General features: G+C 45.3%; 1 protein-coding gene across 3 annotated transcripts; it reads right to left on the bottom strand.

Moving 5' to 3' along the window:
* Positions 1-1,039: 1,039 nt before the first annotated feature.
* On the bottom strand, positions 1,040-12,741 carry Isg20l2 (interferon stimulated exonuclease gene 20 like 2). 3 transcript variants are annotated; one of them, XM_038310948.1, is made up of 4 exons: positions 12,506-12,741; positions 10,575-11,570; positions 2,726-2,926; positions 1,040-2,246 (listed from the first exon to the last, which is right to left on the bottom strand). In XM_038310948.1, exons 2-4 carry the CDS (start codon positions 11,451-11,453, stop codon positions 2,133-2,135), a joined length of 1,194 nt encoding a protein of 397 aa, XP_038166876.1. In that variant the 5' UTR covers positions 11,454-11,570; positions 12,506-12,741; the 3' UTR covers positions 1,040-2,132. The 3 variants fall into 3 exon arrangements, with proteins under 3 accessions (XP_038166876.1, XP_038166877.1, XP_041910083.1); XM_038310949.1 differs by lacking the exon at positions 12,506-12,741 and adding an exon at positions 12,341-12,499; XM_042054149.1 differs by lacking the exon at positions 12,506-12,741 and having other exon boundaries at positions 10,575-11,748.
* Between the last annotated feature and the right edge of the window lie 34 nt (positions 12,742-12,775).

The following is a 12,775-nucleotide window of genomic DNA, read 5'->3' as shown; positions in this document are numbered from 1 at the left end:
TCCTCTCCATGAGGGTGCTGCCTGGCTTAGGCTGTCACTTCAGGTGTGACTGCTGGATTGATAGGAAACACAAGGCACTGTCTGTGTCACAGAGGCTTATAGAGCTTCAGACAACCCAACAAACAAGGTCTCCAGTGACCCTAGAAACCCTCTTATACAACTATATAACCCTCTACACTTTGTGGAGTTATTTAATGTGACGCCAAAAGGAGCTGGAGAAATGGCTCTTTTCAGAGGATCCCAGCTTGATTTCCAGTACCCATTTTCCAGAAACTGACAATATCTAGAACTTCAGTTCCAGAGGCTCTGACACCCTCTCCTGAACCCTTAAAGACCACGCATGTATGTTGTGGAATAGAATTTTTTAAAAACAAAACAATGGGAGGTGACTTATGTCACAAACTGAGCAAAAAAAAAAAAAAAAAAAAGATGTGTTAAAATTATTTAACATTTGTTAATGTTGCAGAATTGTTTTTTTTTCTTTTTTCTTTTTTTGGTTTTTCGAGACAGGGTTTCTCTGTAGCTTTTTTAGAGCCTGTCCTGGAACTAGCTCTTGTAGACCAGGCTGGCCTTGAACTCACAAGAGATCCTCCTGCCTCTGCCTCCCGAGTGCTGGGATTAAAGGCGTGCGCCACCACTGCCCGGCCAGAATAATTGTTTAACTATGAAAGATGCGTTGCTGTTTTACCTTTCCTGCCCAAGGCACCTGGCTGATCTAATAAAAAACGGAATGGCCAATAGCTAGGCAGAGTAGGCGGGGCTGGTGGGCAGAGAGAAAGAGAGGAGGGAGAAAGAGAAGGTGATGCCTGGGGCCAGCCAGGCAGACAGACATGAAGGAAGCAGGAAAGGAGGGCATATAGAATGAAAGAAAGGTAAAAAGTTCCAAGGCAAAACACAGATGAACAGGTTAAATTAAGTTGTAAAAGCTACTGGGACAAGCACAATCTAAGACCAACCATTCATAACTTAGTAAATCTCTGTATTTTGATTTTTGGAGCTGGTTGGTGGTCCAAGAAAGTCTGCTACACATACACATGAATAAAATAAAAATAATCTTTATGAAAAAACCCACTAGTTTTCTATTATAAAAATTCATAAAAAGAATCATTTGAATTTTTAAAAGGTTCCATTTGCAAGGTGAAAGACTGAAAGACTATTAAAACAATGTAAATCCTTTGTCAACTAACCAGAACCTAAATTAAGTAAACTCTTATTCTGTGCTATGTAATGTGGCTATACAATTTAGCATCCGGCCACACAATCCATTTCTTCTCTACTTCTATGAGCCAGAGCTTTTCTATGTATTGAGACTGGCCTTGAACTTTTGATCTTCCTGCTTTGGCTTCCAGAGTCCTGGGATTACAGCCCACCATGCCTACCTCCACAGGACACTTCTGAAGTGAAAGGATATTATTAATTACTTTATAACAAAAAACATAAAATTCAAAGAACCAGGCACAGAGGTGAACACTCATGTCCCAGTTACTCAGGGGCTGAGGAAGAAGTCCTTTGAGCACAACTGTTTGAGGCCAACCTTGGCAATACAAGAACCCCTTTAGTCCGCTCCCCACCGAAGGGAGACACATCTATGTTATGTGTCCCACAGATAAAATAATGTGAGAATCTGTACTCTATGGTGTGCCTTGCTTCCTCAAAGTCAAGAAAGCTGATGGGCACAAGCACTCTGGGACATGTGGTTAGCACTATTAAAAAAGTAAGCCATCTGTGATACATCACGTCCTATTCCATCCTTCCCGCCCTCTCCTACTCCCCTGCTGGATACTGAACCTTGTGTATGCTAGGTACATGCTCTAGCACTAAGCTTTACTCCTGACCCTCTTTTTTATGTTAGGATATCTTGAACTAATTTTGTAGCCCAGGCTGACCTTAAATTTAAAACCTGTCTCAACCTCCCAAGTATCTGAGATGACAGGCCTGTGCCACCTGACTGGCCCAGAGGTGGGCTTCCCTTCCATCAGGCACTTAACACACAGCGACCACAGCAGCTGAGATGAAATTTCAATGGGTATTAAGTCTCTGGTGAAGTCCCTCTCTTCAACAATTCTAATTTCTGCAGATGTGCAGCTGGCAGAACTGTGGAATGGGCTACTGCGTGTGTCTCCCTGGGATTGCTAATTTTCTGGAGGATTCTGGGCCAGGTGCTGTTCCCATTCAACTTCAACCAACTTGTACAGCTCCATGGTGGCCTGGGCATCTTCCACTGAGGAATGTCCACTTTTTCCAGCCTAAAAAGGAAAAGAACATGAAGAAATAAGAACTATTTTTTTCTTTTCCCAGTCAACTCTCTCTCTCTCTTTTCAAGACAAGAAACTTGCTCTGTAGACCAGGCTGGCCTCAAACTCACAGAGATCAGTCTGACTCTGCCTCCCAAGTGCTGGGATTAAAGGTGTGCCACCACTGCCTGGCTAATCCACTCATTCCTGTAGCAATGTATATGTATCATATTCTGCAGAGGCAGGACATTCCAGATCACAGATAGGCCTTCTGAGTCTTGTTTCTTAGATATTCTCCATGTGACATGTACCCACAACTCTGTCTTCTGTGGCCACTGTCCTTGACTGCCAAGCATGTAGCTTGCGCAGTCTTCTGTCCTCACTGTACCACCGGTAGTCTATGAGGTACACAGAAATTATTATTTCTCCTTACTGGCAGAGACTACTGGGACCTGAACTGTGTGTGGTGGGTGCACTTATAGAGAAGTTACCTGGATGTCCCGATGCAGCAGTTTCTTGGTGAGGTGCTTCAATGACAAAGTGACATTCTCTGGGCAGCCAGCCTTCTGGTTGAGGAGCGGTATTTGGGAAGTGTCTCGGGTGAGGGACTTGGGATGAAAGTACTGTAGGGCTTTGTAGTCATTGTGGATGGCATGTCCGATCACTATCTTCCCCTTGAGTATCTTCAAGATCTGGAATGAGCACATAGAAGGTAATGAGAGGGATGTTCAAGGTGGAGCTCCTTATATACGGCAGGCCCAACACGGCCATCAGCACCCCGCTCCACCCTTTTGAAATGCCCTCTTGCACAAGTGTTCCTCTTTCAGAAAGCCACCTCCTCTCCCTGGAGAACTGCTGTGTGTAATCACCAGAGGGTCCTCACATGTTTATTATTCTCCCCCGCCTCCAGAGCCTGAGACCTTGTACATGTCAGGCAGTGTTCTAACACTGACCTCTACCCCTAGTTGCTTCCTTCAGTCTTCGACGGCACATACATTAAAAATGCTGGTCATGGGGCTGAAGAGATGACTCAGCAGTTAAGAGTGTGTACTGGTCCAAAGAACCAGTGTTTGGCTCCTGGTACCCGTCCTTGTAGGGTGACTCATCAATGCCTAAGTTCCCAGTTTCAGAGGATTTGACACCCTCTTCTGGTCTCTGCAGGCACTGCACTCACATATAAAAATGCATATACACATAATTAAAAATAAATCTTTACCAAAAAAATTAGTTACTAGGCAAGGTTGTATAAACCTACAATTCCAACACACAGAAAGCTGAGGCAGGTGAACTGTAAGGCACAGCAGAGACTGAGCCACATGAGACCCTGTCTCAACAAACAGTGTTGGATCTAGGGGCTTGGCTCACAGTGCTTGCCCAGCATGCACAAAACCTGGGTTGGAACCCCAGCACTACAATAGTTGGGCATGTTGGCAAAGGCCTGTAATCCCCATACCTGGAAGATGAAGGTAGGAAGAACCAAAGTTAAAGGTCATCCTTGGCTCCATAGTAGTTTTGAGGTTGGCCTGGGCTGACACCTGCCTCATGGTGGGGGGTGGGGCAGGGGACGACGACAGTGAGATGACTCAGAAGGGAAAGGGTCTTGTCACCAAGCTTGATGATCTGAGTTTGATCCCTGAGACCCAACTCCCACACATGCCATGACACACCACTATCTTCACAGAATGAGAAAAAAAAAATAACCATTTAAAAGTAAAGTTGAAGATGGGGTTTTCTGTTTACTCGTCTTGAAACCAACTAACGTCTCAGCATTTAAAACCTTCAAGACCGCCAGGTGGTGGCGGCAGTGTATGCCTTTAATCTCAGCACTTGGGAGGCACAGACCTCAAATTGCAAAGCAGATCAAGGGTGTCCTCTGGTGGCCTCCCAGCACCAGCGGGCTCCTCTCAATTTCCTCCCTTCATTTCTCTCACCCTGCCCTCTACTCCAGTTTATTATTAGTTGTGCTCTCTAGCTTGGGCCTAGAACGAGTAGCTTTGCTAAGGGAGGGATGAGAACCCCTTACAATCATGTATCTTTTATGTCTTTTACTACAGGCCACCTGGATGCTCCCCAACCAATACAGCTTTAAAACAAATTGTTTTTTATTTTATATGTATGTATACCACATGTGTGTTTGATGCCCAAGGAGGCCAGAAGAGCATCCCTGGAACTGGAGTTACAGTTGAAGAATTGTCACATAGGTACTTGGAATGGAACCCAGGTCCCCTGCAAGAACAGCAAGTGATCTTTACTGCTGAGCCATCTCTCCAGGCCATTTTTATTTTGTTGTTGTAAAAGTTCTGTCTCCAACACTCAGCACTGCCCTAAGCAACTCTCACACCTGCTGTTCAGCCCACTTCTGTCACACGGCTGGCTGTTAATTCTTGAGGGCGACTCCACCACACACTTAAAGTGGATCTCAACTAGTAAAATTACCTTCACCACCTAGTTGTGGCTACCTGTCTTTAGCATTCCTACGGGGTTAATCTTGTCAGTCTGACAAGATCTAGAATCACAGAGACAAACTTCTGGCCAGATCTGTGAGGGAGGGAGGTCCTAGACTAGTTAAGTGAGGTAGAAGATCCACCCTAAATGGTAGTAACCAACTAACTCACACTCCATGCCATGATGTACTAAACCTTCACACTTACCAAGATAAACCCTTTCCTCCTCAAACTGTTTTGTCACAGCAATAAGTACCTAAGACAGAAGAACGGTAACGAGGGGAGGCTCTGCTGTGATAAACCTGACTGTGGTGGCCACCATTTGCTCATATGTTTAAACGCTTAGTCCCTAGTTGGTGGGCTATATAGAAAGGATTAGGAGGTGTGGTCTTGGTGGGTGGGTGGGCTCTGAGGTTTCAAAAGCCCCATGCCAAACCCAGTGTCTGTCTCTGCCTGCTGTCTGTAGGTCGAGATGTAAAGCTCTCAGCTACTGCTCCAGTACCATGTCTGTCTGCTTCCAGCCATGATGGTTATAGACTCACCCTCTAAAACTGTGAGTAAGTTCCCAGTTAAAGGCTTTCTTTATGCGCTGCCTTGGTCACGGTCTCTTCAAAGCAACAGAACAGTAACTTAGACACTGACCATGTGATTCTCAGGCCTTTGAACTGGTTTTAGAGGAATGTGGGAGTACAGAACTGAGGGTTACAGAGCCCAGTAGACGGTTCTGGTGGACTCCTAGAAGAGAATGCAAGAGAAATGCCAGCGATGGAAGCCAGGCTAAAAAGAGTCCAGAGAACTTGAGTGAGGCTGAATTAAAAGGTAATGGACTAATTTGTATGGCAGAGGATATTTCTACAAAGGTTGTGTGAAGACGACTGCTTAATGTTCTTATCTAGATCTACCATGAAATAGGCAAATAGGACATTAAAATATGAAAAGAAAAATACAGTTTAGTGGAGGAAAGGACCATACATTTAAAGTTACAGGCTACAAAATATGATACTTGCATCGGGATAAGGGGAAAGTTAAGGGCAAGGCCCCATCCACAAAAAGCTCCAAACTGTGAAAACACATTCATTTGAATGGAAAAAGCCGAACCGAGGATCCTGCTAAAAAACAGCACTTAGGAAAGAGTTTTGTGATGTGGAATGTCCTTCTGTATAAGTGTTGCTTTTATTGGTGAATGAATAAAAGCTCTTTCGACCAGTGGCTTACCAGAGTAAAGCCAGGCAGGAAATCCGAACAGAGATATAGAGAAAGAGTAGGCAGAGTCAGGGAGATGCCATGCAGCTGACGAAGGAGAAAAGCACTGCTGGAACCTTACTGGTAGGTCACAGTCTCACAGCGATACACATATTAATAGAAACAGGTTAATTTAAGATTTAAGAGCTAGCTAGAAATACGCCTCAACTATTGGTCAAACAGTGTTGTAATTAACTGTTTCTGTGTGATTATTCAGGTCTGGGTGGCAGGGAAACAAACAAGCAATCTCCACTTAACAGTTTTCAACTACGCTCTCATCAAAGCATACAGCTTTACTTTAGGGAACTAGACTACATTTTGAGTTGGAAGAAAAACTTTGCAATATGTACTGAAAACAGCCTGGTATTGGCATAAGAACAGACAGGAGGTCCAATGGCCCGAATAGAAGACCCGGATATCAATCCACACATCTTCAAACATCTGATTTTTGACAAGGAAGCAAAAAATATCAAATGGAAAAAAAGAAAGCCTATTTAACAAGTGGTGCTGGCATAACTGGATATCAGCATGTAGAAGAATGAAAATAGACCCATATCTATCACCATGCACAAAACTCAAGTCCAAATAGATCAAAGACCTCAACATAAAGCCAGCCACACTGAACCTTACAGAAGAGAAAGTGGGAAGTACACTTGAACCCATTGGCACAGAGAACCACTTCCTAAATATAACCCCAGCAGCACAGACACTGAAAGAAGCAATTATTAAATGGGACCTCTTGAAACTGAAAAGCTTCTGTAAAGCAAAGGACACGGTCAACAAGACAAAACGAAGCCTACAGAATGGGAAAAGATCTTCACTAACCCCACATCAAACAGAGGTCTGATCTCTAAAATATTCAAAGAACTCAAGAAATTGGACACTAAAAGATCACATAATCCAATAAAAAAATGGAGTAAGACCTAAACAGAGAACTTTCAAATCTAAAATGGCTGAAATTAAGGAAATGTTCAACATCCTTAGTCATCAGAGAAATGCAAATCAAAACAACTCTGAGATTCTATCTTACATCTGTAAGAACGGCCAAAATCAAGAACACTGATGACAGTTTATGCTGGAGAGGTTGTGGGAAAAAGCTGGTATAACCCCTTTGGATGTCAGTGTGGTGATGTCTCAGAAAATTAGAAAACAACCTTCCTCAAGACCCAATAATACCACTTTTGGGTATATATCCAAAGGATGCTCAATCATGCCACAAGGACATGTGCTCAACTATGTTCATAGCAGCTTTGTTTGTCATAGGCGGAACCTGGAAACAACCTAAATGCCCCTCGACCAAAGAATGGATAAGGAAAATGTGGTACATTTACACAATGGAGTACTACACAGCAGAAAAAAATAACGGCAGTTTGAATTTTACAGGAAAATGGATGGAGCTAGAAAACATTATTTTGAGTGAGGTAACCCAGACACAATTATCACATGTAACTCACTCATAGATGGTTTTTTAACATAAAGAAAGCCAGCCTGCAAACCACAATCCCAGAGAATTTAGACAACAATGCAGACCCTAAGACAGACTTACATAGATCTAATCTGTATGGGAAGTAGAAAGTAGAAAAAGACAAGATCTCCTGAGTAAATCGGGAGCATAGGGACCTTGGGGGAGGGCTGAAGGGAAGGGAGAGGCAGGGAGGGGAGCAGAGAAAAATGTAGAGTTCAATAAATATCAATAAAAAATTAAATAATAATAATAAAAATTCCTGAAGGCCATTTAGGGGCCAGGTCATATGTGTCAGGGTTGGTGTTCCTTCAAGGAGGCCCCCCGCACAAAGCTGTGAAGGTGAAACCTAAGTTATAATGGAGGATCTGGGATCTTGGAAATGCCAAAACCATGTTATAGTCAAGAAAAGCTGCAGGCACAGAGTAAAGCTAACCCAACAAAGGGCTCTGTGTGCTACAGGTAGCAGCCCTGTAAGGGCTGGGCTCTATGGCCCTGACAGTCCAGAGAATACCTTCACAAGTGCCTGAAGCTGGACTTGGAGCTGGAGGCCCTGGTGTCTGCCCTGCTGTGTTTCCATCTCCCTCTGGTTTAGTCTTTCCTTGCCATGTCCCTGGGCAGTTGGTTCCAGGAGCTATAAGCGAGCCAGGAGGGAGCAAGGCAGTAAGCAATTCCAAGGCCTCTTCTTCACTTCTTGTCTTGAATTCCTGCTCTGACTTACCTTCTCGCATTATAACTGTAAGCTTAAATAAACCCTTTCCTCCCCAAGTTTCAGTCAAGGTTCCCCCATGACCTTGGTTTTTCGAGATAGGGTTTCTCTGTAGCTTTGGAGCCTGGCTTGGCACTAGTTCTATGTAGACCAGGCTGGCCTCAAACCAGAGATCCACCTGCCTCTGCTTCCCAAGTGCTGGGATTAAAGGCGTGCGCCACCACTGCCCAGTTAGTCAAGGTGTTTTATCACAGCAATAGAAACTTTAAGACAGAAATTGATATCAGGTTGTGGGATATTGGTGGCATGTGTCTTTATTCTCAGCATTCAGGAGGCAGAGGCAGGAGGATCTCTGAATTCATGCTCTGCCTGATCTACATAGTGAATTTTAGGACAGCCAGAGCTATATAGTGAGATCCTGCCTTGGGGGGAAAAAGAGGAGGAAGAAGCACCACTCGAATGAACTCTTGCAAGTGCTTCCCCAAGGTCAGCACAGATGTGCTTCAGAGAGGGCCAAGGCTGCATCTCATATTGGCAGCCAAACCTGCTACCATGTAAGAATCACCCACCCACCCATGTGGTACTGCTGCTGAAGTCATGATGGGACCATGGAGAGGCATTGGTGAAGGTGCAGCTTTAGTTGCAGTAGAAGGCCCAAGATTGAAAGGATCATGGATAGAAGGTGTGGCTTGGCCACAGTCCCTGAAGGAAGTCCAGGAAAGGCTATTGGTGAAGGTGCCCAGTTGAAGTGGAGCCCCTGCATTTTGGAGATGCCAGTACCATGGGATGACCATGGAGAGCAGCAACTGTGGGGTGGAGAAAGCCTGAGCCTAGGAGAAAAGCTGTGTGCTGTGGCAAGCATTCTGGAGCCTGGAAGATCCTGAGTCTCAGAATATGACACTTAAGCTTCATACCATTGGATTTCAGCTCTGCTTTCCTTTGGTTGTAACGTGTCATGTCTCTTTCCTCTTGAAATAATAAAGTATTTAAACTTGGTTTTGATTTTTACAGGAATTCATAGTCATGAGACCTCAGAGAAACTCTGAAATTCTAAAGAGACTTTAGGTATTTTAAAGATATTAAACTTTTAAAGTAGGAATTTTTAAAGACTATGGGTTTCTAAAGTTTAGAATGTTTTATATTGTGATGTTGCTATTAATACGACATCTTGGGGACAGCAATAAAGAAAAAGCTATGATTTAACAATGATATGTTTTTATGTCAAAGTTGACAAGGGGTCAGTTGTGCTAACTAGTTTTATGTCATCTTGAGACATATATCTGGGAAGAGGGAATCTTATTTGAGAAAATGTCTCCACTGGATGGTGTGTAGGCATGTCTGTGGTGCATGTTTTTTTTAACGGCGACTGATGTGGGTGGTGCCACCCCCAGGCAGGTGCCTGGATGTTAAAAGAAAGCAGGCTAGGCAAGTCAGGTGGGAGTAAGCTAGTAAGCAGCATTCCTCCATGGACTCTGCTTCAGTTTCTGCCTTGACTTCCAGCTCTAACGTCCCTCGTGCTAGATTCTAACTTTAAGATGAAGTAAACGCTTTCCTCTTCGAGCTGCTTTTGTTTTATCACAAAGAAAACCTCTAGACAGGTGGGCTCTGGGAAGTCAGAATCTAGTCCTTGTGCTGCAAGCACTTTACACAATAAGCCACCTCTCCAACTCTAAATTTGTCTTTCAGACGGGGTCTTGCCATGTAACTCAAGCTGGCCTGGAACACACAGAGACCACCTATCTCTGCCTCCTGAGTACTGAGAATAAAGTGTGCTCTGCCACACTCAGCCTTTGCTTTTGATGTGGCAGGGCTCACAGTTAAGAGTCTGCCTATGTTTCAGAGACACTCTGGCCTTATATTTTTGGACAGTGTTTGGACTGTTACAGACTATGGAGACTTTTGAAGTTGAACTAACTCCATTTTGTATTATGAGATGGCTACGAGCTTATGAGAACCGCAGATGGAAGGTTATGGCTAAAAAGCGTTATGTTTGGGCATCAAATTGACAAGAGGTGGACTCATGATAGAACTGTCTACTTGAAAGAACCTAGAATTATCGAGAAGACAAATTTATGAGTGTGCCTATGAGCTTTTATGTTGGGTGAACTGAGGTGGGAAGAAACATAGTAAAGCAAAACAAACCTATTCATTCCATTAGCCAGAGTCCTACACTGAATAAGGAAATCAGAGAATCAGCATTCATTTCTCTCTGCTTCCCGATTATTCAGTAGCCACATCCTGCTCCTGCTGCCACAGTTTCTGTACCATGATGGAATGTATCCTCAAACTGGCAAATCAATCTATTAAATTCCCTTGGTCAGGTATTTTGTCGCAGCAAACAGAAAAACAATTCCTTACTGCAATAGGAAGCCTTCTTACTCATGTGACATTATTCTCCCTCCCTTCACACCCCTTTGACACCTCCCCAGAATAGCACACAATGAAAGTCCTCTCCCTGACCCCTCTCTGCCCATGCTCCTCACCTGACTCCGAGCAATCTTAAAGGGTGTAGCTTTAGCCATGTGGCACTTTCGGATGCCACTCCATCTGGTCCGGTAGTCCACGATATGGCAGGGGGGGAGGACGTAGTCATCATAAAGCACATCTCCATTGTAGTTCACAATGCTGCATCGGGCCAAGGAACTAACATGCCCCTTGGGTCCTGTGCCCACCATTTCACAGTCAACTGCCACCATCTTCCCTGGCGAGTTTTGGGAGACTTTAAGGCACTTGTCCTCTGAACGAGCGTCGGGGGATTTCTGCGCTGCACTTTTCTTCGAGGACTTCTTCTTCTTCTTCTTGGAGCCTTTATTCTCCAGAGGAGCTTGGGTGGAGTTCTGTGCAGCACTCTTCTGTGCGGGCTTCTTGGAGCCCTTACTCTCTGAAGAAGTTTGGGTGGAATTCTCTGTGGCATCTTTCTTCAAGGGCTTCTTCTTGGAGCCCTTCTTCTGAGCGTGAGCTGAGCGACTCTTAATCTTTGGAAGGGCACTCTGAAACTCCCCTAGCAAATCGATTTTAGCCACAACAGAATCAGTGTTCTTTGAAGGAGGAGGGGTCAGCCAAGACAATGATGCTTTCTTGTCTGTGGACTGCTCTGACTCCCTCTTGGAGGCAGCTGCCTCCTTCTTTTTTGGGCATGGAAGGATCTTCAAAATGCCATCTACTTTTGAAGACGCTTCCCTTTTCTTTAGAGGTTCTGAGTGCAATTTAGACACCTTGCTAGGGGGTTGGTTATTTCTCTTCAGAAATCCTCTCTGTTCCAAGAACCGTCGCTTCTTCACAAAACGTTGGTGCTTGGCATTTCCTCCAAACGCCTTTTTTGGAGGTTCCCCAAAGTCCAAATTCAGGAGTATGGTAGACATGAGGACAGCGGATGGTAGGAGAGCAGCTGGGAAGAACGGCTTACTGATGGAAGAAGACTGGGAGGCTCATTCTCTATGGAATCCCATGGTCCAACATGTGGAGGTCTGCAATTAGCCCTGGGGACAAAAGTAATCCTGATACCTGCATCATCGGCCTGGGGTGAGGGCAGGGTAAAATAAGACCAGTTCTAGAGGGCTACAAGCCCAAAGCCTGAGTACTAATGAAGCCTTAGAAGTCACCTTTGGGTGGATCTTAAAAAGGATGTTTCCACTCTCCAGATCTCAGTATCTTCTTAAAAAAATGATAGCTCCAGGACATGCTCCAAAGCCACAGAGAAACCCTGTCTTGAAAAACCAAAAAAAAAAAAAAAAAAAAAAAAAAAAAAAAAAAAAAAAAAAAAAAAAAAAAAAAATGATAGAGGCTGGAGAGATGTCTTAATTAAGAGCACTTGTTGCTCTTGCAGAGGCCCAGGGTTCAGTTCCCAGCACGCATGTGGCAGCTCACATGTGTAACACGTTTCAGGGGGATCAGATGCCTTCTGATCTCTGCAGACCTCAAGCACTTACATTGTGCATATATATATACATGCAGGCAAAGTACTCGCACAAATACGTGAAAAGGCTGAAGCTGGGGTAAAAAGGGGTTGTTGAGACCACGGAGTTCTAACTCTGCCAAGTCTATGAAGTGAAAACAAAGGTGTTGTGAGAGCAGCAGAGAAGTAGAACTCCTAAGTACTAAACGTTTGCTAGCGGTGAGAGGACACAGCACAGATGTCTGTAGGATTACCCAGGCATCCTCAGCGTGGCGCCAGAAATGAAGAGCAAATCCAGGCACCGCTCTCCCTAGGCTCCACGTGGGGGGAGGGCAGTCTTCTCACACACCTCACCTGTGGCGTCGTGGTCCCCTTCCCCGCCTAGCAAGGACCTGGGACTCCAGACATCACCAGAGGATCTGAGTGGTGGAAACTCAAGAAGCCAAGCGGCCCACCTCGTCCAGCACACTCTGACGGTCCACGAGGCGCAGGCCATCCCCGAACACCCCACCAACCTACCTCCAGGTTGGGTCGTACTAAGATTGCAAGCGTCCGGAGCCGGATGCGGACGCAGGTGCGCGCCGACGTACACCGGGACGGCAGGAGCGCGGGTGGCAGCGCGAAGGCGGCCGGCGCACACGCGCCTGCAGCGCCCCCGCCTCAGGCAGCGAGGCCAGAGACTCGGAGTGCGTGAGCAGCGGCAGCGGCGGCGGCGGCGGCGGTGGCGTGGGTGGGGGCGGGGGCGGGATGCGCTCCCCGGCCCCTCGGGCGCCGTGGAGGTACAACTCG

The sequence above is a fragment of the Arvicola amphibius genome, chromosome 14 (assembly GCF_903992535.2).
Source record: "Arvicola amphibius chromosome 14, mArvAmp1.2, whole genome shotgun sequence".
Classification (NCBI taxonomy): domain Eukaryota; kingdom Metazoa; phylum Chordata; class Mammalia; order Rodentia; family Cricetidae; genus Arvicola; species Arvicola amphibius.
Note: the sequence above shows the minus strand (reverse complement) of the source record. Positions and strands in the feature narration are given on the sequence as shown.

Coding starts and splice junctions, on each gene's coding strand:
- Isg20l2 (XM_038310948.1), bottom strand. CDS start 11,453: ATGTCTACCATACTCCTGAATTTGGACTTTGGGGAACCTCCAAAAAAG. Junction 2,927..10,574: donor TTAAGATTGCTCGGAGTCAG/GTGAGGAGCATG, acceptor TGCTCATTCCAG/ATCTTGAAGATACTCAAGGG. Junction 2,247..2,725: donor TGCTGCATCGGGACATCCAG/GTAACTTCTCTA, acceptor TTTCCTTTTTAG/GCTGGAAAAAGTGGACATTC.